At 39.7% G+C, this 24,995-nt stretch overlaps 1 protein-coding gene across 1 annotated transcript; it reads right to left on the bottom strand.

Moving 5' to 3' along the window:
• Positions 1–8,873: 8,873 nt before the first annotated feature.
• On the bottom strand, positions 8,874–24,788 carry LOC116866044 (sulfotransferase 6B1-like). Its single transcript, XM_032854652.1, has 6 exons — positions 24,644–24,788; positions 22,115–22,299; positions 19,578–19,704; positions 13,594–13,688; positions 13,263–13,449; positions 8,874–9,069 (listed from the first exon to the last, which is right to left on the bottom strand). Exons 1-6 carry the CDS (start codon positions 24,786–24,788, stop codon positions 8,951–8,953), a joined length of 858 nt encoding a protein of 285 aa, XP_032710543.1. The 3' UTR covers positions 8,874–8,950.
• Positions 24,789–24,995: the final 207 nt, after the last annotated feature.

Raw genomic sequence — 24,995 nt, 5'->3', positions numbered from 1 at the left:
AGAAGGACTGGGGGTGTCTGAGTGTCGCAGAGCTCGAAGATATTAGAGCGGGGAAGCTGGCTACAGTAACAAAGCCGAGGAGTGAGCTCTCAGCTCAGGGTTACGTTGAACTGGGCACAGGCTGGGTGAGCTCGGAGCACAGCCGGAGACCACGGAGGCGGAAGCAACTGGGTGCTTTTCTCCAAGTGCGAGCAATTGGGCGCTTTCCTCCAAGTGCGACCAGAGGCCAGGGAGACAGGGGTGGTTGGGTGCTTTGCTTTGAGGGCACACTGAGGAGTGGGACCTGAGCTCTCGGCTCCTCTGGGCCAGAGACTGGGAGGCCGCCATCTTCATTCCCGTCCTCTGGAACTCTACGGAAAGTGCTCAGGGAACAAAAGCTCCCAAAAGCAAACCTGAGCGGATTACTTAGTCCGGCCCCTGGTAAGGGCGGTGCAATTCCTCCTGGGGCAAAGGCACTTGAGAATCAATACAACAGGCCCCTCCCCCAGAAGATCAACAAGAAACCCAGCCAAAACCAACTTCACTCACCAAGTAGAACAGAGGAATTCCAGAGGGGGAGAATGCAAATCTTATCTGGACAAAATGACAAGGCGGAAAAACTCACCACAAAAAAAAAAAAAAGAACAAGAAGCAGTACCGAAGGCTAGGGAATAATCAATACAGACATTGGTAATATGATGATCTAGAGTTCAGAATGACAATTCTCAAGGTTCTAACCGGGCTCGAAAAAGGCATAGAAGATATTAGAGAAACCCTCTCTGGAGAGATAAAAGCCCTTTCTGGAGAAATGAAAGAACTAAAATCTAAACAAGTTGAAATCAAGAAAGCTATTAATGAGGTGCAATCAAAAATGGAAACTCTTACTGCTAGGATAAATGAGGCAGAAGAAAGAATTAGTGATATAGAAGAACAAATGAGAGAGAATAAAGAAGCTGAGCAAAAGAGAGACAAATACTGGACCACAAGGAGAGAATTCAAGAGATAAGTGACACCATAAGATGATACAACATTAGAATAATTGGGATTCCAGAAGAAGAAGAAAGAGAGGGGAGCAGAAGGTATATTGGAGAGAATTATTGTAGAGAATTTCCCTAATATGGCAAAGGGAACAAACATCAAAATCCAGGAGATGCTAAGAACGTCCCTCAAAATCGATAAAAATAGGTTCACACCTCGTCACCTGATAGTAAAATTTTCAAGTCTTAGAAACAAAAAGAAAATCCTGAAAGCAGCCCTGGAAAAGAAGTCTGTAACATACAAGGATAAAAACATTAGATTGGCAGCAGACCTATCCACAGAGACCTGGCAGGCCAGAAAGAACTGGAATGATATATTCAGAGCACTAAACGAGAAAAACATGCAGCCAAGAATACTATATCCAGCTAGGCTATCATTGAAAATAGAAGGAGAGATTAAAAGCTTCCAGGACAAACAAAAACTGAAAGATTTTTCAAACACCAAACCAGCTCTACAGGAAATATTGAAAGGGGTCCTCTAAGCAAAGAGAGACCCTAAAAGTAGTAGATCAGAAGGAAACAGAGACAATATACAGTAACAGTCACCTTACAGGCAATACAATGGCACTAAATTCATATCTCTCAATAGTTACCCTGAATGTTAATGGGCTTAATGCCCCAATAAAAGACACAGAGTATCAGAATGGATAAAAAAACAAAACCCATCAATATGCTACCTACAAGAAACTCATTTTAGACCCGAAAACAGCTCCAGATTTAAAGTGAGGGGGTGGAAAAGAATTTACCATGCTAATGGACATCAGAAGAAAGCTGGGGTGGCAATCCTTATATCAGATCAATTAGATTTTTAGCCAAAGACTATAATAAGAGATGAGGAAGGACACTATATCATACTCAAAGGATCTGTCCAACAAGAAGATCTAACAATTGTAAATATCTATGCCCCTAACGTGGGAGCAGTCAACTATATAAACCAATTAATAACAAAATCAAAGAAACACACCCACAATAATAGAATAATAGTAGGGGACTTTAACACTCCCCTCACTGAAATGGACAGATCATCCAAGCAAAAGATCAACAAGGAAATAAAGGCCTTAAATGACACATTGGACCAGAGGGATATCACAGATATATTCAGAACATTTCATCCCAAAGCAACAGAATACACATTCTTCTCCAGTGCACATGGAACATTCTCCAGAATAGATCACATCCTCGGTCCTAAATCAGGTCTCAATTGGTATCAAAAGATTGGGATCATTCCCTGCATATTTTCAGACCACAATGCTCTGAAGCTAGAACTCAATCACAAGAGGAAATTGGGAAAGAACCCAAATACATGGAGACTAAACAGCATCCTTCTAAAGAATGAATGGGTCAACCAGGAAATTAAAGAAGAATTGAAAAAATTCATGGAAACAAATGATAATAAAAACACAATGGTTCAAAATCTGTGGGACACAACAAAGGCAGTCCTGAGAGGAAAATATATAGCGGTACAAGCCTTTCTCAAGAAACAAGAAAGGTCTCAAATACACAACCTAACCCTACACTTAAAGGAGCTGGAGAAAGAACAACAAAGAAACCCTAAACCCAGCAGGAGAAGAGAAATCATAAAGATCAGAGCAGAAATCAATGAAATAGAAACTGAAAAAACAATAGAACAAATCAACGGGACTAGGAGCTGGTTCTTTGACAGAATTAATAAGATTGACAAAACCCTGGCCAGACTTATCAAAAAGAAAAGAGAAATGACCCAAATAAATAAAATCATGAATGGAAGAGGAGAGATTACAACTAACACCAAATAAATGCAAACAATTATAAGAACATACTATGAGCAACTCTACGCCAACAAATTCGACAATCTGGAAGAAATGGATACATTTCTAGAGACATATACTACCACAACTGAACCAGGAAGAAATAGAAAACCTGAACAGACCCATAACCAGTAAGGAGATTGAAACAGTCATCAAAAATCTCCAAACAAACAAAAGCCCAGGGCCAGACAGCTTCCCAGGGGAATTCTACCAAACATTTAAAGAAGAATTAATTCCTATTCTCCTGAAACTGTTCCAAAAAATAGAAATGGAAGGAAAACTTCCAAACTCATTTTATGAGGCCAGCCTCACCTTGATCCCCAAACCAGACAAGGATCCCATCAAAAAAGAGAATTACAGACCAATATCCTTGATGAACACAGATGCAAAAATTCTCAACAAAATACTGGCCAATAGGATCAAACAGTACATTAAAAGGATTATTCACCACGACCAAGTGGGATTTATTCCAGGGCTGTAAGGTTGGTTCAACATCCGCAAATCAATCAACGTGATACAACACATTAATAAAAGAAAGAACAAGAACCATATGATACTCTCAATAGATGCTGAAAAAGCATTTGACAAAGTGCAGCATCCCTTCCTGATTAAAACTCTTCAAAGTGTAGGGATAGAGGGCACATACCTCAATATTATCAAAGCCGTCTATGAAAAACCCACTGCAAATACCATTCTCAATGGAGAAAAACTGAAAGTTTTTCCGCTAAGGTCAGGAACACGGCAAGGATGTCCGTTATCACCACTGCTGTTCAACATAGTACTAGAAGTCCTAGCCTCAGCAATCAGACAACAAAAGGAAATTAAAGGCATCCAAATCAGCAAAGAAGAAGTCAAACTATCACTCTTTGCAGATGATATGATACTATATGTGGAAAACTCAAAAAGCTCCACTCCAAAACTGCTAGAACTTGTACAGGAATTCAGTAAAGTATTAGGATATAAAATCAATGCACAGAAATCAGTTGCATTTCTCTACACCAACAACAAGACAGAAGAAAGAGAAATTAAGGAGTCAATCCCACTTACGATTGCACCCAAAACTCTAAGATACCTAGGAATATACCTAACCAAAGAGACGAAAAATCTATACACAGAAAACTATAAAGTACTCATGAAAGAAATTGAGGAAGACACAAAGAAATGGAAAAATGTTCCATGCTCCTGGATTGGAAGAATAAATATTGTGAAAATGTCTATGCTACCTAAAGCAATCTACACATTTAATGCAATCTCTATCAAAGTACCATCCATTTTTTTCAAAGAAATGGAACAAATAATCCTAAAATTTATATGGAACCAGAAAAGACCTCGAATAGCCAAAGGAATATTGAAAAAGAAAGCCAAAGTTGGTGGCATCACAATTCCAGACTTCAAGCTCTATTACAAAGCTGTCATCATCAAGACAGCATGGTACTGGCACAAAAACACACACATAGATCAATGGAACAGAATAGAGAGCCCAGAAATAGACCCTCAACTCTATGGTCAACTAATCTTCGACAAAGCAAGAAGGAATGTCCAATGGAAAAAAGACAGCCTCTTAAACAAATGGTGCTGGGAAAATTGGACAGCCACATGCAGAAAAATGAAATTGGACCATTTCCTTACACCACACACGAAAACAGACTCAAAATGGATGAAGGACTTCAATGTGAGAAAGGAATCCATCAAAATCCTTGAGGAGAACACAGGCAGCAACCTCTTCGACCTCAACTGCAGCAACTTCTTCCTAGGAACATCGCCAAAGACAACAGAAGCAAGGGCAAAAATGAACTATTGAGATTTCATCAAGATCAAAAGCTTTTGCACAGCAAAGGAAACAGTTAACAAAACCAAAAGACAACTGACAGAATGGGAGAAGATATTTGCAAACGACATGTCAGATAAAGGGCTAGTATCCAAAATCTATGAAGAATTTAGCAAACTCAACACCCAAAGAACAAATAATCCAGTCAAGAAATGGGCAGAGGACATGAACAGACATTTCTGCAAAGAAGACATCCAGATGACCAACAGACAGACAAAAATATGCTCCACATCACTCGGCATCAGGAAAATACAAATCAAAACCACAATGAGATACCACCTTACACCAGTCAGAATGGCTAAAATTAATAAGTCAAGAAATGACAGATGTGGCGAGGATGCGGAGAGAGGGGAACCCTCCTACACTGTTGGTAAGAATGCAAGCTGGTGCAACCACTCTGGAGAACAGCATGGAAGTTCCTCAAAAAGTTGAAAATAGAGGTACCCTATGACCCAGCAATTGCACTACTGGGTATATATCCTAAAGATACAAACGTGGTGCTCCGAAGGGGCACGTGCACCCAAATGTTTATAGCAGCAATGTCCACAATAGCCAAACTATGGAAAGAACCTAGATGTCCATCAACAGATGAATGGATAAAGAAGATGTGGTATATATACACAATGGAATACTATGCAGCCATCAAAAGAAATGAAATTTTGCCATTTGCAATGACGTGGATGGAACTAGAGGGTATTATGCTTAGCGAAATAAGTCAATCGGAGAAAGACAACTATCATACGATCTCCCTGATATGAGGGAGTGGAGATGCAATGTGGGAGGTTTGGGGGGTAGGAAAAGAAAAAATGAAAGAAGGTGGGATTGGGAGGGAGACAAACCATGAAAGACTCAATCTCAAAAAACAGACTGAGGGTTGCTGGGGGAGGGGGGACAGGAGAGGGTGGTGGGGATATGGACATTGGGGAGGGTATGTGCTATGATGAGTGCTGTGAAATGTGTAAACCTGGCGATTCACAGACCTGTACCCCTGGGGATAAAAATACATTACATGTTTATTAAAAAAATAAATAAATTTTTTAAAAAATGAAGAGAACATGAGCTCTAACTGGCAAGGACCTTACAGGCTAGACTAAGAGACAGACATTTACTTCATAATACAAGACCTGAATGAGTAAGAGTGGGAATGAAAGGGTCCCTCGAGGGCCAGTGAGGGACAACGGAGAGCAACAGGGACAGGGGAGAGAGTTATCAGAGCAGGCTTTCCTGGAGCTGGTGTTGAACCAATTATAGGGTGGAATGCCTATGAGACACAAATGCAGGTGAAAAGTGCCACCTAGGAAACCTTAGAAGAATCCTTGGATTTAGCAGTTAACCTACTGACTAGAGAGGAGGGCAGAGAGAGAAGAGGGAAACATCAGCGCCAGGGGAATAGTGAGAGGCAATTTGGATTAGGAAATGCATGTAAGTTTTTTTGTCAGCTCCAAGGAAGTGAAAAAGCAAGGTGGGCAGGTCAGAGTTGGGGGACTGGGAGGAGATCCAGGACCTACTTTTGAAAAGGCAAAAACCCAAGGAGCAGGGCAGCAATCAGCCAGCAGCAGGTCCCCAGCAACTGCCGTGGTCACGCAGACGCTCCTGTCCACAGTGCTCGGACACCGCCTGAGCTGGCTCCCATGAACCCCCGCCCCGCCACGTCCTTGAACCCTCCCACTGGCCCCAGGAAACAATGCCATGTCATCGGAGGTTCCTCTGTGCAACCAGTTACCTAATGTCTAACAGACATTTCACATAGCACGGCCATAGTGGAAGTCCTGATCCATAGCCCCTTCAGCAAATCCTCCCCAAACCATTTGGCTGTCAAGCCTTGCATCGGAATAAATGCTGCCCACAGATACCCCGTTAATGAGCCAAAAATCCAGGCTTCATCTTATTTCTTTCTGTGTCTCACTCCCACATTAATAGGTTAGCTGGCTCGCTATCCATCTTCTATCCTGAAATTGGCCCTTTCTCTCCGTCTCCTCTGCCACAACCATGGTCCACGTGGTCCTTTTCTCTCACCCAGGTCGCTGCCATAGCCATGCATCCCTGCCTCCTGCCTCCACCCCTGGGTCCACCCCATCCAGTGGTCATGCCGGGGAAAGCGTCTGTCAGGACATGTCAGTCTCCTGCGGAAAATCCCCCAGCTAGCCACAATCTGAACGGCTCGCCTGCCTCCCGGCCCAGGGAACCTGTGCATCCTTCGCGCTGGAAGCCTGTGTGACCCCATCTGAGTCCCCAGCCCAAGGCCCCGCTGGAGCAGCTCTGCAGTCATTGCCTCTTACACGACCCTGTGTTATCTTCTCTATGGCACTTGGTGCTTGCCATATCTCACATGTTACCTTAAAAAAAAAAAATGCTATTATTTACCCCCACTACGATGTTAAGTATCTTGAGAGAAGGGACTCTTTCAAGTTTTTCATGTATCTCTACTCTAAGGCCTGGCACGTAGAAAGTGTTCAAAAAATATTTTTGACTGACTAATAATAATCTGGGAATTAAGGCTCTTAGTGACACCCCTTAGCTTACCGACCGTAAACAATTTTCTATCAAGACTGGATTACGATGATCCCAAAGTTACCTATAAATCTAAAATTATATAATATCTTATACAGGCCTGTGTCAGTTTTTTCCCTCTCAGTGATCATCTCAATCTCGTGAGAAGATGCTACAGTCTCATGTGATCTGAGCCTTTACCACCCGTCATGGTCTTCTTCCCTTGCTGTCTCATCAGACCTCCTCGTCTCACTCTGATGGCTTTGTCATTCTCTGCACTAATACATCAGGGAAAGTTAAGTGTGATTTTGAGCTCCAATGTGAAGAGGAACACTTGACCAAGATCACACCTGCTTGTCTTCCTGAAACACATTTTATTTGTAAAAAATATGTATATTTAGGAGATTTGTGAAGATCTCATACTTCCTAAAGAGTGATAAACTGGGTAGAGAAGATTCCAACAGATCTGTTACTAGAAATAAGATTCACGATACGCTGAGGTACAAAAGCAAAGCGTTTGGTTGAGTTCACTCACTCAGCCCATCGCTCTGGAAGGCTCGAGGTAGATACTATGGCGCAGATGTGAGCCATGTGAAGTAGATGCTCATAGATGGTCATAATCCTGAACTAAGTTCACTGAAATTTCATTACAATGTCTTCTAGGCTAAAGCTGGAGAAGAATACTCATTACAGGAGAGAGAGAAAAATAGAGATTGAATTAGTCCTGGAAGTGGTATTGGAAGAAAGAACACATACTGAAAATACGGGGAAAAATCATAAACACTTCAAGGAAGATCAAGTGGAAAATAAGGAATTTTGTAATTTAATTGACTTTATTTTTTTTTAAGATTTTATTTATGTATTTGACAGACAGAGATCACAAGCAGGCAGAGAGGCAGGCAGAGAGAGAGGGGGAAGCAGGCTCCCTGCTGAGCAGAGAGCCCGATGTGGGGCTCGATCCCAGGACCCTGGGACCATGACCTGAACTGAAGGCAGAGGCTTTAACCCACTGAGCCACCCAGGCGCCCCTTTAATTGACTTTATAAAAGATAAAATACTAGCATGTCATGCCAGTGTTACTTTAACATGAAAGAGTACCTTTTCTTTCTTCTTTTCACCAATTGTGATCATTTGATATAATCGGCCTGTTCGGTGTTCCACCTCAGTAAGACTGTTTGTCATTGTTCTGATAATGGACAATGGAGAACATTTCTACACAGACACGAGAGAACGCTGAAATGAAAGTGTTTGTTTAGAGGTCATTGTGTCCAAAGAGGCAGAAAATAAATTCTTCTCAGACATTGGCTATTTTAGATAATCCCTCACCCCTTTTGCTGTACATTAATGCAGTTTATAGAACCCCCGCAGTAATACGCTCCCTCTGAATAGAAATAATCTCCTTCCCTTAAGAATATCCTGAAAGCAGATATATAACTGGGCCATTTCAAAATCGCGTATTATTTCCTTTTACTAATAATTCTCTGCTACCACCAAATATAGTAATAACAGTCTCTCATACATTGACACATTCATGAAGTGTCCATTTCTCACTGAAAGAATTATCTGCTTTTCATATTGGTAAAAAAAATATTTATATATTCCCCAAGTACTGCATCCCACAAAATGCAAAGTGGTCTTTTTTTTAAAATAAATATTTTATTTATTTATGTTTTTGAGAGAGGAAGCACGAGTGGAGGGAAGGGCAGGGGGAAAGGGAGAAGCAGGCTTCCCGAGGGGACACCCGGGTTCATGACTTGATCTGAAGGGAGATGATTAACCCACTGAGCCACCCAGGTGCCCCTGGAAAGTGGTTTCATTTCCCATTTATATTAAGAGTAATCTTCAAAGTGTCTTGCTAGTTCACTGTGTTTCATTTTCTCTGTGAATAGTTCATCAAATACTCTCCTCTGCTTTGAAGTAAAGTAGTTTATCCAATCACCCACCGCTCCTGGAAAAATTGGAACAGACAAGAATCCATTTAAATATACAGTATTCACAAAAGAGAGCTGTCAGATTTGCAATAAAATGTGAATGATTTCATTTCTTGCTGATAAGATGATGCAGGGTTATTCTTTTCCTCGTTTGCGTGTTTGTTGTTTCCAATTTCCTCAGTAATGGTTGCATATTAATATGTACAGTGTAAAAAGTTAATTCTTAAAAAGAAAATAAGATTCAGATATATAAAGGTTCTAGGTTTTATGATAGCAGGCAAAGAAATGTCTCAGCTAACCTTAGTTAAAACATAAAAGCTGGGGTGTCTGGGTGGCTCAGTCGGTTAAGGCCCTGACTTTTGGTTTTGGTGCAGGTTGAGATCTCAGGGTTCTGAGGTCAAACCCTGTTTGGGGCTTTTGAGTGTGGAGTCTACTGGATATTCTCTCTCCCTCTCCCTGCCCTTCCCGCTTGTGCCCCCTCTCTGTCTCTCAATCTCTCTTTCTCTCTCTCTAATAAATAAATACATCTAAAAAAAGAAAAAAACATGAAAGCAGACAAAGTGGACATAATGCCACTTATTTCCCTGCCTGTGCACCTATGAAGCAATGACTGTGCTGATACCCTATCACAGGCCTGGGTAATCAGTCTCTCTTCTTGATTCAAGTATCATTAACACACAGTGTTACAGTAATTTCAGGGGTACAGTGCAGTGATTCAGTAATTCTATGTGTTACTCAATGCTCATCATGATAAGTGTACTCTGAAACCCTTTCACCCATTTCACCTTAATGGGTCTCACTGTAAGGAAATGTACTTCACAACACTGATAACAGTTGAAAATACCAGCACCAAGTTAGTTGTGTGATGTCCTTACCTTCGAACAAGGTGTTTGGAGAGCAAAATCAGATCTATCCTTCCCTCGGTCCATCAGCCTCTCCTGATCCTGCAGGTCACCCTCAGCCTTGGCCACAGCGCCAACCCCTCAGGACCACTCTTCTTGCCTCTATCAAGCCCCAACCCTGGATCTTGCCCATCGTGGCCTTTAGTCACTTCTGGCCTCAGGCTTCATTCCCAGGGCCTCAGCGTATAGATCCTGTTACACATCATCTTCCCATATCAGTACTTCCTTCTCAGCAATGAAAGTTATGGGGAGGAGGGTAAGGCGGCTTGGATTCAAATCTTCACTCCACCAGTAACTAGTTGCACGACCTTGGACAAGTTGTTGAGGTGCTCGGCATCTTAGTAAAATGTAAACACTATGAACACCACCCTCAGAATTCTGCTGTCAAGTGTAAGATAACTCCAGTAATGTGCCCGGCACACAGTCAGCCCGCAGTAAATGCTGGCTATTCGCACTCCACAGTCTTCCTGGCTACATAGGAAACCCCTGTATGGATGTGATGTAGTACATTTAACGCTTTCTGATTAGAGGCCAATTGAGTGCATTTCAGGTTTTCAATGTCATGAACAATATTACAACGTGCATCCTGTCCATACATCTTTCCATAGTCTTGTAATATCCCCCCCTAAATTTTAGTACGTAGGGGCCCTGGGACTTCTGACACTGACGTGGACCACTCTGTATCTTTGCCTGCCACCTTATCTCCATAGGCAGTTTCTAGAATATCAGCTCCTCTTCCAACTTTAAAGCCAACTGCAGGCATGAACCCTCCTCTGTACCGTGAGGAATATCTCTTGCACCAAGGAGTCTGAATCATCCGCTTCAGTCACTTACTTAACATGATTATTTTCAGGGGATGGATCCCTACTCCCACCTCGTCCAGCCAATAGAAGGAATAAAGTGAGTGGACCCATCCTTGTGTTTAATGCCTCGTATAGTCCAAATTTAGCAATAGGCAGTCATGGGGACCAGTATCAGGGTTAACCTTCCATGTTTTGTCAGATCCTATACAAGGAAACCACTTTCTGCTAGAATTTAAATGCATTAGAATTAATGTTTGTTAGCTACAATTATATTGATAGGGTTTCACCTGGGGATATTTGTAGGGTTACTACCTCTGTTTTCCTTAGAGTAAAATTTCCCAAGTTAGTAGGATAACACGGGTGAAAACTGTGTATTTTGCTAATCAGATCTCAAAGGGCAGTGATAAGAGATATCAATGGTAGCACTGGATTCCACGAAACATCAGAACTTCCGCATTTCTCATCATTCTCTTTACCATAATCCCTCCCAATCTCTGTTTCTGGCGTCTTTGCTTGTTTTACCTGCTTTCATGCATCCTTTTCTAAATTCTCCCTGTCTCCCCTCTATCGTCTCTCTCCCACCCATCCTAATCTTTTTCTTCCCCCCCTATGTCATCTTGTTCTTGTCCTCCATTTTCAAACTTCGTGGAAGAGCGGTCCTTATCTGCTCCTTCCTTCGTTCTCTCTCATCTTGTTAATCCCCTCAATTTGCCTCCCATCACCACCACTATGGAAATCACCCTCAGAATTCATGACTGATAAATGGCCACGTTTGACCCTGGCTTTCTTCGTAATCCTGGCTGATTTCCTTTCCTGGCTTGTCTTAGCTATTTCATTCCCATTGATGCTAGGGTCTCTAGGGCTTCCCTTAAACCTTTCCCTACTAGTCCTTCCCACCCACGCTGAAGAATTTTACCTAATTCCACAAATTGCCAATGGCTCCTAAACTGACTTCTGAGCTGAGATCCACCAAACAGTGGCTCCCTGCCCCTGCCCAAGTTATGACCCTCCATGTTTCCTATCTGGACTATTACAATAACCTCTTACTGGACTTTCTGCCTCTGGTTTCTAAACAACTTTCCACCTGAATCTATTATTTTCAGTTCCCTTCTTAAAACAGCAAATAGAGAGAAAAAGACCCCCTCATAATGTACAGAGAGCTTTTGGTCTCTGGCCCCAATTTTTATCTCCCTCATTCTGCTCCACACCATATACTCTTCTAGAACAGGAGACTAACTGCTCTTTCTAAAAGAAAATCCAGTCCAATCCCATGGTGGTTCTGGACTTTTCTTCTTGCTGTTAGCTCTTGCTAGAATATATTTCTTCCCTGTCATTTTCCTGGTAAATGCTTCCTGCTTATGCTTCCAGTCCCAGATCCAATGTGACCTCCTCACCTACTTTGCTGAGGAAAATTTATCTCACCCTTATCATGTTGCTATTCACAGTTGCTCATACTAGTAATAAAGTTGTCAATCACCTTGTATTATTGCCTACATTATGATCTTCTGAAGGACAAGGCTATTTTATTTAACTTTTGAATCTTAGTTATTAGAAAATAGTTTATTAATAAATATTTGTTGAATTGAGTTCTCTCCTCCCTCCCAGTCCTGGTTTTGCAACTATAAGAAAATGAAAAATGAACTGACAAAAAGTGACTTGCAAAATTAAGAGACTATCTGATCCATATGAGTTAGCCAATTTCTGCTTTGGGAAGAATTCTATTCAGATGAGCTAAAAAATGGAAACAAAGGTGTGTTTTCTAGTAGGAAACCTGAGTACCTAAATGTAGAAAATTTTGTCATTGTAAGTTATGAAAAATTTGAAGAATGTTCAAATATTTTTCCGTGGGGTCTGGACTAAAATTCACATGGGTATCAAAACGATTCTATATCTGGATGAACCCAAACTACTTCTAAGTTACATGTTAGGAAGTAGTAGAGAAGATTTACTTCCTTCTCTTTGGGTTTTCATGCAGAGGAGTGCCTTGGATAACACTCCCAGCTTCTCTCTCTGCCCTGTACTTCTGTGGGGTGAGTTATTTGGTGAGTTTGGGAAAGTGCACTGTCCACATTCATCAGCTCCCTTCTCTCTTCTGAAAAAAGCACATGTCATGTACCACTCTCCACCATGCTCTCTGTGGGAGGCCTCAGTGCAGGGACAGGACTGCATTTGATTGTGACTAAGCAAGCACGTTTGCAAAATTTAGGATAAGTTATTAGCAAACACTCAAGGCTGCACACCCGAGGCCCATTCTTCGGGGAGTTTTATCATTTTCATCTGTTTGACACCTGTGTCTTTCTCTCAATTGGTTCATAACTGGGTATGGAAATCTCAATTTCTGGAAATAATGCGATTTAAGAAATTTGTTTAATAAACATTCACTCAGGGATGACAATGAGTAATCCATTGTGCAAGAGGTAGGGTGTATGATGGTAAAATGAGAGATTTAAAAATTATAAAATGGAACTACTTCCAGCCAGAGTACCACATCCCTTTCTGACTTACCTTTTCTAAATACCAGGTTCCTGTTAGATGTGAGGGCACAGATGGTATGATTTGGATCACAGTTTTCTTTGGCTGCATTATTTTTCATTTCACTGAATGACGTTTTCTGAGCAATCTTATTAATTTCACTGTCACTCACATTTATACCAAGGAAAGTAGTTATTTTCTTGATGCTTTTAGAAAGATCCTAGCAATAAGAAAAATTATTTTTTAAAAAGTGTAACTCAACAAAACACCAAATTCATTCCCTCAACCCTGAAAACAGAATTTATTGATTTTCTATTTTAATTTGACTTAAATTTTGAATGTTGAAATGTTAGGAAGGACTTACTTTCTTCATTTCTTCATAGAATATAATTAGAATGTTTTTGTCATTTTTGTGCTCTTCCCAGCTTAAAACGTGATCAAACCAGGATCCATATACAACTAGAAGGAAAAATGAATTGTGTGAATATTCAAGAGCATGGGTTGGCACCCCAGGATTCTTCCCACTTCACCAAAGTGGACAAAATAAGGCACACACGTATTAGACTCTGGAGTGAAGGGGTTTTACTTAAGAATTGTTGAATCACTATAGTGTACATCTGAAACTAATATAACACTGTATGTTAACTATACTGGGTTTAAAGTGAAAAAAAGAAAATGTTAATTACATATGTTAATGCCATATCATTCATTATCTATGAAGAAACTTATAATTAGGTTTAATAAAATTCAATAATTAAAAATTAAATAAGATCTTAAATATCCTTTAAAAAGAGTTTCCTTAGAAGAGCCCAATTTTAAAACACTACTGTTTCAACTAAATGCAATATTAAGAAATGAAGCTGGATGGCTGTATCTTTTAATAAGGCTGTGGTTTGGTTTTTTTTTTTCTTATTTTGGTAAATATCTTTTTATCATCATCAGAAGTTACAGTAGAAATACAGAGATACATATTTTCCCAATAATTATGTTCTGAAACTACTTTGGATCTTGGAAGAAATAGAGAAACATTGAGAATTTATTACTTTCTTCCTGTAAATGGCATGGTTTTTATAAGTTCTTAGCATAAAAAGTTTTGAGGAAGTTTATGCTAAGCATAAACTCAAAAAAGGGGTGGGAGAGAAAAGAGAAAAGAAGTCTATTCATTTATCTTAGTTCAAGGTTGCAAAATACAGTGTTAGGGCTTTAAGAGTGGTTGATATTATCTCTTTATTGTTTTGTTTATTTGACAGATCTCAAAAATGTCTAGGGCTGGAAGTAAAATGTTATCATGCAAAATAAATTATCAACTGTGATGATAAAAACAAAAAGTGAGCAATTTCTTGTACCACAGAAAGTTGACTAGCTTGATAATCTAAAGCATATAATAGAGTAATTTAAAATACTGGGTATACATCTTTCCATGCATCCTTATTATACATAGATTTAATACTAGCTAATGCTCAAATTATAAAAGAGTTCCTCCACTCACAATGTTCTGAAGATCAGCTGACTATTGATTCATTTAATAAGCATTTATGAAGTCATTAGTGTCTACCAGATACTGTGCCATATCGCTTTTAAACATGAAACTTTTGAATAAATTGATGTGTAATTAACTCCTAGCTAACTGCAATTGTGTACGGTTTCGGCCCCTGGGGAAGTAAAGGGCAAGAAAATAACCAGAAGCCATTTGTAAAAGACCAGACTTACGGGACTGTGATGGTATCATCATAGAGCCCGATTTTACACCCCCGGGGGCCCAGAGGGCTGTAAAGCAAGAACAGGTGTTTGGAAGGTCTCCAGTTCCTAGCATTCTCACTGCCAGTTCAGTGACTTACAAAATACTTTATCTTGGAATGACCCAAATTACCCTATCAGTGATAAGGAGTTGACCTAAGAACTGCCAGCCTATTGCCAGGAACAAACACAGGGTGAGATAGAGCACTGATTTTTCTCTCCTAGGAGTTTAGGCAGTGAACTGGTCTCTATTGACTCAGACTATGCTGGAAGTTGCCACCTGCATCACCCCCGCCCCCGGGTAGCTGCAGCCCAGCCCCGGTGGAAAACATCACCACCCTCCATACTGTCAGGGAGCCCAGGCCTCTGTGCCCCCGCCCCCCAGCCTGGGCAGGAAAAGAGACCCCGAGTCCTAGGGTCACGGCCGGTGGCTACCTATGATTGACTAGGCCCACTATGGTTTTGCAGCAGGAAATGTATTCCAACATACCCCAAATAAATGTAAGAAAAATCTTTTGGATCATAGCCTGACCATCATTTGAGAGCCAGATATTCTATTATTAATTAATTAATTTATACTTTGTCTTGTTCCAAAAAGACAGAAGAATCTAAAGGAATTGGCTGCCTGGGTCTTCCTTACCCATATAGAGAATTATACTTTGGGTCCTTTTTTTAATCCTAATCCTCATTGTCCAGACCTAAGGCTTTAAAGAAAATACAGCTTCCAAAATAGAGACATAAAAATCTTTTTTTTTTTTCTGGGAAATGCTTTTCTCCACATCCTTCACTTAAAGACAGAATTTTCTACTACCTCCTGCATGGCCTTCCTTCTGTTATCCAGAATAACTTGTTCTCCCCGAAATGCCCAGACCAGAAAAGTTGCTCTTACTTGGCCAACCCAAGTGTGTTAGGGTCTGGACTGTGCATCGGCAATCTTACGGCTTCCTATCAACTTCCAGAACTCCTCCCTCCGAGATAATTCAGGCTCCTATAGGACTCGTGTCCTTTAAATATATCACTCTTCTTAGCCTTATCTCTGTCAGAAGTGGACTTTTTGATCTGTTCCCAGCAGTCATGGAAGACTCTGATCTTAGAACACAACCTCCTGGGGCAGCTCACATCTTGTCACCCACCCGTTGATGGACAGCTTCTGCAAATACCCTACTTGGACCACTTATGTCCTTTTTAATCCTCATTTTCTTCCCCTTGTTCTTCTCCCCAACCTTTTTCTAGCTAAAACCTTCAACTTCCCTTTTTCCTTTATTGTTTATTTCAACCACCTGAAAAAACACTCAATATTGAATCAAAGCACTTTACCTTCTTTTCTTTTTGCCCAATGCTGCTGAGTTCTGCTGAAGAAATTTATACAACTCCATACTGACACCATTACAAATTCATTTTTCCAACCTTAAGGGTCCTGAGGCTGCCTAGCAAACTTACTTGTCCTGCATTAACACATTCTCCTATTTTCCACATCAGCGATTTCAAACCTCCCACACTTTCTGCAAACCCTTTGTCCCACTCCTATCCAGTTTCAACGAACATCTTAATTTCTAGTTTCCAGAAAGCACTTTGATGATTGTGCAGAAATTCACGAGGATGAAGTGCCTAGGAAATGCGGAGTTCTCACAAAAGACTGGAGAGGGGGCTAGTGGGAAAAAAAAAAATATGGTGCTAAAATATTTCATTAGATACTAATCTGTCAGAATATTGCCAGAACACAATTTACAGTTACTATTTAATTTAAAAAACTAAAATGTATTTGTAAACTGTCTGAAAGGTAAATCAGATGATTAGACAAATGTGTGGCTATCTATGTCTTTATGGTACAGTCTCCTCATATAATGTGTATATATTTATGTTTTGGAAACGGGTATAGGATATCATGATGCTTCAGTGTAAAATAATCTTTCTAGATAAATATCTACATGGAAACTTTCCACCCGAAAGTGAAACTATTTAAAAAGTCTTTGCCTGCCTTTAAAAGTCTATGTCCAGGGGCACCTGGGTGGCTCAGCTGTTAAGCATCTCCCTTCGGCTCAGGTCATGATCCCGGGCTCCTGAGATCAAGCCCTGCATCAGGCTCCCTGCTCTGCGGGAAGCCTGCTTCTCCCTCTTCCACTCCCCTTGCTATGTTCCTTCTCTCGCTACCTCTCTCTGTCAAATAAATAAATAAAATATTTTTTTTTAAAAAGTCTATGTCCAATAGAATGAGTAGATTTCTACAGTAAATTTCTAGTCATGACTTCATTTGAACATCTAAATAGTCCTACATAATCCAAGTCCTGGCCTCAAAATGATTAAACAACTTGTCCACAGTTATACAGGGGATAAATTAGAGTTAAGACTTGACCTGTCTTCTTCTGTCTCCATAGCCTGTTCTATTGTATCATGTTATCTTTGGCAAGAGAAAGAATCCTCTCCTCAAAGAGTAGTCACTGAAGGACATCCCTGAAATATAGTCACCTACCTTTGACAGGAGAACAAGCAACCTTATCTTATAAATACTGTTCCACTCAAGTAAATTTTAAAAATCTTTAGCAATTCACTGCTTACTCCCAGTGTCAGCAGGATTTGCCCAGGCTAGATTACCCGATTATATAATACACAGCAGATCTCTTTGCAATTAAAAATCTATTAACGTACCTAGAAGGTATAAAAGAATCATCTGGAATATTTTCTCCAGCTAACTGCCCTTCCCAGATACTCTGCTTTGACGTCAGATAATGGGGTGGTGGATGTCCTAGGACAGCTAGTTTGCCTCCCTGCGTATGGACTGAGTTGCCCTTTTTGTGGCTACAGTCATAGAAAAATAATCTCTAGAAAACGAGTGCTAACAGGCCTGCTTTACACTGTCCTCAGGTCATACCCAGAGGATGCTTTTTGTCCTCTGGGCACTCCAAAACTGTAGCGATGGAGCCAAATTAGAGCTTGTGCAGCAGTGGGAGGGGTAGTGACCCCCAGGTTGTAATAATTGGAGACAAACGTGGCTTTTCTTTTCTTGAGGAAAAGCAGACTCAAGATCTGTTTGTTTTTTTTTAAATAATGTATGTATTTAAACTCTGTTCACTCCAAAAATGGAATGGAGGCAGAGTGAGGCATGTTAACTATCTTCAAATATTTAGAAGGCTATCGTGGGGAAGAGGAATTAGTTATCAGAGGAACGGCTTCCTCTCTAGGCAAGCTATGCCACAGTGCTAACAGGAAGGATCTGGGAGACTGACACCTGAATTTAAACCTGGGCTCCTTATGAGTTATGCAATTGTCTGGCCTGCCAACGTCTGCATTTCCCTCACCTATAAAATAAGAATGATACCTGGCTCTTGTGTTCTAGTGAGGATGATAGGAGATCGTGTTTGCATAGCACTTAGCTAAGTGTCTATATCACATAGTAAGATTTTTTTAAAACATCTTAACAGTACCGAGATGGAATGCGTCATTTGGGGGCAGGAGCTGGGGTGTGAACCTGTTGTCAAAGTTAGGAAGTTCAAGTTTAGCTGGTACAATCCTTGAGAATGTTATAAAGGCAATTCAAACATCAGGCTGGTGATTTTAACCAGACAATCTTCAATAGACCTGTGGCTCCTGAAACTTCGTGACTACTAAATGTTTGCCAAAGAGGAGCTCAGCTATCGTGAGCATAGCATATTCTTCCGTAGGGAATAGGGCAAAAGAAAGTGTTAAACGCAGTTCTCAATACCCTCCCGTTAAAGTTACACTTGCTGTGGCCTCTCTGAAATTAACAAGTAAAAGCTTAATCATTGGCAAGTGAAATAGGGAAACTAACAATAAAGCAGGTCTACCTCTAACCCCAGGAAGAAGGAAGATCCTGTGGGTACAAACCATTTCTAAATCCTGCCTCTTCAAAATTCTGCATCGTCTCGTTACGTTATTTTTATTTAATGAAAGGGTTGGGAACTCAGGTTTGAGAACTGTTTTTCGTTTTTGTTTTTAAGTGCTCCAGATACCCGTGAGTCAGAGAAACATTAATAAATTCAAAGGTCATGCATGGTTAGGCAAGATCAATATGCATTGCACAACTCAATCAAATGATGTATCAGTTTAGTATTTTCAAGAGAAATCGCTTTTTGTTCATCTTTATAAAGCAAGTGTCAAGATAACTAATACCTTCATTTCTTTTATTTGGGGAATTTTATTCATTTTTTTGGAGAGGGAAAATGTGTGTGTGTGTGTGGTTTGTTGGTGTTATTTTCCATTTAAGCAAACATAAGACATGTTTCAGGCTGCCTGTGAAGGTTTCAACTGTATCTTGCTCTACTCCAATCAATGCATAATTATTTCACTGGCAAAACTGATGGTATATGAAAAAGAAGTGATGCTTGATCAGAATTAATCTCTGTTTTACAAACATTGCTATCAGCTCAATAAGTAATTGCAAATCCGTACTACCTACAGGTGATAAGGAAGTCCGCGAAGAAACAAAGTGAGAAAGAAGGGCTTAGAAGTAAAAAAAAAAACAAAACATAAAACCAAAAAGCTATTCAAATGTATTCCTGAAAATGGGTCACAAGGATCCAGTTAAACTTTTAGAAAATGCTTTCATTTGGAGGGGAACTGTATATGATGAATAGAAATCATTGTTATATTTACCATCTCCTCTTAGGAAAAGCTCGAAAAATGCAGCCCAGGTTTCAATGCCAGGGAGATTCGGGTTATCTCTGTAGTAGTGGAATAAAGAAACAGCCGTGTCTTTTGGATTCCTAACGATGTAGATAATCTGTTAAAAAAAATCAGCTTATTTTTAGATGGAAACAGCCCCATGCAAAACATGTTCTCAAAAAAAGCAACTGGACTTAACCTGTCCATGCCAGGATTTTTTGACAGCTTACCCTGATTATTAAGCACAGACTCAGGGCAGTGTTTCTCAAAAGTTAACGTGTGCAAGAATTATTCAGGAATCTTGCTAAAATGCAGATTCTGACACAGAGAGTCCAGCATGCGGCCTAACATTCTGCGTTTCTAATAAGCTCCCAGGTGAGGTTGGTAATGCCAGTCCACTGACTACACTTTTTCAGTTTAGGCACTAACTGTGGCCCCATCATTTTAGCAGTGGATTCGAGAAACCATCTATCCATTTGTAGGACACGATTGCTTTCTTAATATAAAAATTTTTTTAACATAACATTTAAACAATTTTAATATTATAACACATGATTTAAATACACTCAGATTTCTTATAAATTGTCTACTATTATTTATAGGAAGAATGATATTTTAGAATTTCATTTTCTACAGTTGAATCCCCCACAGAGCAGGAAGTCTGAGCCACCCTCCTAATTTACACAAACACTGCCCTTGCAATCGGATTCAGCTTAATGCATTTCTGTTTAGTATGGGCTACGGACTGGGCAGAGTGGAGTGTTCCTGGTCGGAGAAACAGGAGCAGTCAAGCAGAAACATGACCAGCTCCCTCAAAACAGTCAGGTGTGAGCACGGAGTCATGAAGGTTATAACAGGGACGTAGGGACTACAGGAACGTGCATATTAAAAAACCTCAGAAAACCAGGGTGAGGAGCTGAACTATTTTCCATCACAGTCAGTGTTGCATGAGGACCAGATGTTCCACTTGCTCTTAGATCAATAATCAGGTGGACACATTTTACGTAGGTAAGAAAGCGTTTCCTGAGTCATGCTTGATACGTAACTATTGTTCTATACTATGTTCATAGTCCAGGAGTGGTGCGTGTAACCCACATGAACAACACCCGTCCCTCTTGAGAGACGTGTAAAGGCCGCTATGCACCAAGGTGAAAAGCCACCTTTAGCCCCCATTGTATCCCCATTATCCTCTCTTCCTCTCCAGAGAAAATTATAGAGTAACTCAACACTTAGGGCTTTCTTGAACTGCTCTCTGCTTCTCAAGCAGATCCACAGAAACCCAAAGCTCTGAAAGTGATTGAAAAATCCACTCACTCTTTTATTCTTTTTTTAAAGCTGTTTTAAAGATTTTATTTATTTATCTGACAGAGAAAGATACAGCAAGAATAGGAACACAAGCAGAGGAACTGGGAGAGGGAGAAGCTGGCTTCCTGCCAAGCAGGGAGCCCAATGCAGGACTTGATCCCAGGACCCTGGGATCATGACCTGAGTCAAAGGCAGACTGAACCACCCAGGCACGCCTCCCCTCACGGTTTTAACAAAAAGGGATAAAGTGGCGGGATGGGAAGCCTTAGCCATCTAGTTGGAGTTTTTTGTCTGTTTGTTTTGGTAGACAGAAGCATGCTTCAGGACCTTTGGACAATACCCGATATCACATGTCGGTATCCAGTGGGAAGGACAATACAAACTACTAACACATTAATACATATTTTGACAAAAGAGGTTAAAAGAAGTATTCTGTAATTATGTGTAGTGACATGGTAAGTAGACTTACTGTGGAGATCATGTCACAATATATACTAATATCGAGTCGTTAAGTGGTACATCCGAAACTAATACAATGTTGTATGTCAATTAGATACTCAATAAACACACGCATACAATATTCTAAGAAATATTAGGGGATGGTTGGAAGATATGAAGAGAAGGCAGAATAGTAATCTGAGAAAAAAATTAAATGTTAACTAAATATCAGGAAATGAGCTGAAAACAGACATTTCATGTAAGAGAGTTTGGAAGCAGAAAAAAAGATGGGGAGACAAAGATTAGGAAGAAAAGATAGGAGGCTAACTAGGGTTGAGGGCCACAAGAGGAACTGATCACCTGACAGACCTGATGGAGCAGGAAAGCTTCCAGTAGCTTGTAAACTCTGAGGGCTAGGCAGGGGGCAACAGAGGACAGATCATCATCTTGGGAAACCAAGTGCAACCAGTGAATCTCATTTCTCATTAAGATTGTACCTTAAGACTCTGTCTTTACTGTGGTGGTTTTAAGAAGCCACCCACCCTTTCTGAGCTTCAGTTTCTTTGCTGATGAAAGGAAAAATCTATGGTTACCTTTGTTGTAATGTGTTTACAAAACATAGCATAATCTTTGCAACATTGTATGCGATGGATACTGTTATTTCTGTATCAAAGGAGGAAATCAAAGCTAGGAGAGCATCAGCAATTTTCCAAGAGTGGCAGAGCAAGAACCCAAGCCAGGTTTTCTGGTCTTCCCGAACCTTTGCCCTTAATCACTGCACTCACCTTGCATTGTTTTTGCTTAATATTCACTGGTAGCATGTTGTAGCTCAAATGTGTGGGAATAACTCTTCTCTTACAGTTCATTTTTAGCTCGTCAAGTTTAGAAATGTCTCCCAACTCGATAGGAGAAGTTAGATTAATTCGAGCATTAGGAATGTTCCCAATGACCTCCGCAATCCAGTGAGTACCTTCACATAAAAATAAAACAAAACACATTTTTTAAATTAATTGAAACTCTTGATGAAATAAATATAGAAAATTAGCATGAGGTTATAATAGCAAGGAGCGCATTAATTTTGTTATAAATAGTTATTATTACCTCTTGACACCCATTGAAACCTGAGACACTTGTTGAAAGACCAGAGACATCAATTCATTTGACAGGAAGAGTCACACTTTAAAGCATGAAGAGATTGAGAACTGTCTATGCCTTTTTCTCAGCTTGAAATATTCTCCTGTGCTACACTTATCTCTAGCACCTTCTCCAATCCACAAATACGCAGATCTTGCCACACACAGTTCCTCACCGGTCCCGCAAGCTCATGTATCTTGCTCTTTTTTAAACTGTCTTCTGAGTCTCCCCTCCCCTGGCATAACTATTTACACTTTCTGTCCCTCCCAAGTAGAACATACCAGAGTCTAGTTGCTACTGCTTGTATTCATGCATGCATGAAATTCCATTTCCCCCTGGAAGATAGCCCCTGGATCTTAGTTTTGTTTGTGTGCAAACAGAGTGGTCGTGCAAACGAAGCCCTTGAACAATGAACAAATGCTACATTCAAACAGCATAAAGATACAATCCTATGCTACCATGAAGTCTGGAAGGAATACATAAAGCAAATGTGGGTATGCTCCAGGGTTGCAGACAATAGTAAACTGGAGCAGGGAAGCAGAAGTTTGGATGGGGAGGATGCTTTGCTGATTTGAAAACAATGTTCCTAAAAAGTTTAAATCAGGCCTATTTCCTTTCCATTGAACTCATTTGTAATTTCAATTTAAAATCTGTTATAATATTCACTAATTTATAGCTGAATAAATATTTAAATGGTGCTCTCATCTGCATGATGTGTTTTAAATTTAAGACTTTAAGATAATAATGCTCATAAGTCAACTCTAATATTCATATGAGCATGACTAATATAACTAATGACATTTCTATTATTTTCACAGGATGTATTGATTTATTCTGGTGAAGAAGACAGAATACAGTTTTGGATCATATTCAGGGGCCTCCAGAGCTGGCGGGTGATATAATTTATAGGCATCAATATGTGCAGTGGAAACTTTATATATGGTTGTTTATATAAGGTATAAGCTAGACACCTGCTCAAAGAACCTTAAAAGTATCATAAATTACTTTCTGAACTAACATATCAATTTGGGGTAAGGTATGTTTATTCACGGAGTGACCTACCACATAGAGAGAATACTGAGGTATTCTAGAAGCAATCACTTAATTTCCATCTGCAACACCATTTTCCAATAAAATAATTACATATGTGATTTACATTTATTCTCCAAAAACACCCTAGAAGGTCTATGTGAACTCTGTGTCTTCTAATGGAGAGGGTCTCTTGGGCCTGATTCCCAATCAGATAAAAGGACTAAAATGCAAACATGATTTGAAAGAGCTAAACTCTTAGTTGCTGGATCATGCTAGCAAGCATATGCCTATTCACACATGTCCACTCTTCTGGAAATCACAGCAGGCAGGTTGATATTATATACCCTGACCACCTCTCAAAATTAAAAAGAATGTATAATTAATATAGACTACCCCAGGATGCCATTATTCATAATGGTCCTTTCATGAGTGTATAGCCATATATGGAAATAAACTTTTCATAAGAAGGCATAAAATTGAACACTAAAGTGGCACCTGGGTGACTCGGTTAAGTGTGTGTCTTCAACTCAGGTCATCATTTCAGGGTCCTGGAATGGAGCTCCCATCAGTGGGGAGTCTGCTTCTCCTTCTCCCTCTGCCCTTGCCCCCTGCTCCTGCTCTATCACTCTCTCTCAAATAAATAAATAAAATCTTTTAAAAAATGAACACTAAAAATACTTATGGTTTTTTTATTAGCTCAGGAAAGAAATTGTTCATTTATAAATCAATCATTAAAGTATGAATTGAACAAATCTGCTTGTGGCCATGCCAGGTACAAGTATGAAGAGAGCTTTATAATATTACAGACAATATGCTTATTATGTATATCAACATTTGTATACTTTAATGAATAAAAGAGAAACAAAACTGTAATAAAAGCTCTAGTTGAATTTTCTTGAAACACAGTTTTCAGCTTTCTAATGTCAAACTTTTTCATTAAAATGAGCATTTAGGATACTTAAATTTCCTATGGATAAATTCTGAAAAATAAATGTTTTGTAAAAAGTATTATATTTCTATAGAGTAGTCTACTATATTATTATATTATTATTATATTTTGATATAGTAGAATATCATACTTATTTCTTATATTTCACACATTTTAAAATGTACTTATACATTTAAAAATACATTAAAATAAACTTTACCAGATTTTGGATAGGACACCAGAAACACATCATCTTCTCTTGCATTGAAAAAATCCAGGGAATTTAGAAGTTCTTCTGAAGACATAGTAGAAAAGAGGATCCCCTTGAATTTATGAAGAACACTTGACTGGTTCTGGAACGACATCTTTTGTCAAATGAATCAAAAAGTATTATGAAACACTAACTTTACACAAGGCACAGAATAAGTAAGTTCCTTGATGTTAATCCTAGCTCAGTGGCAGGATAATCTTAGAATTACTAAGCTGGTGTTTCAGCTAGAGGAATATGTATATATATATACATTTTGCAATTCTCCATAGGAGTAATTTTTAAACAATAACTAAGCCAAAGT

Source organism: Lontra canadensis, unplaced genomic scaffold, assembly GCF_010015895.1.
Source record: "Lontra canadensis isolate GAN:19392208 unplaced genomic scaffold, GSC_riverotter_1.0 scaffold9, whole genome shotgun sequence".
Lineage (NCBI taxonomy): Eukaryota > Metazoa > Chordata > Mammalia > Carnivora > Mustelidae > Lontra > Lontra canadensis.
This window is presented reverse-complemented; position numbering and strand designations above follow the sequence as displayed.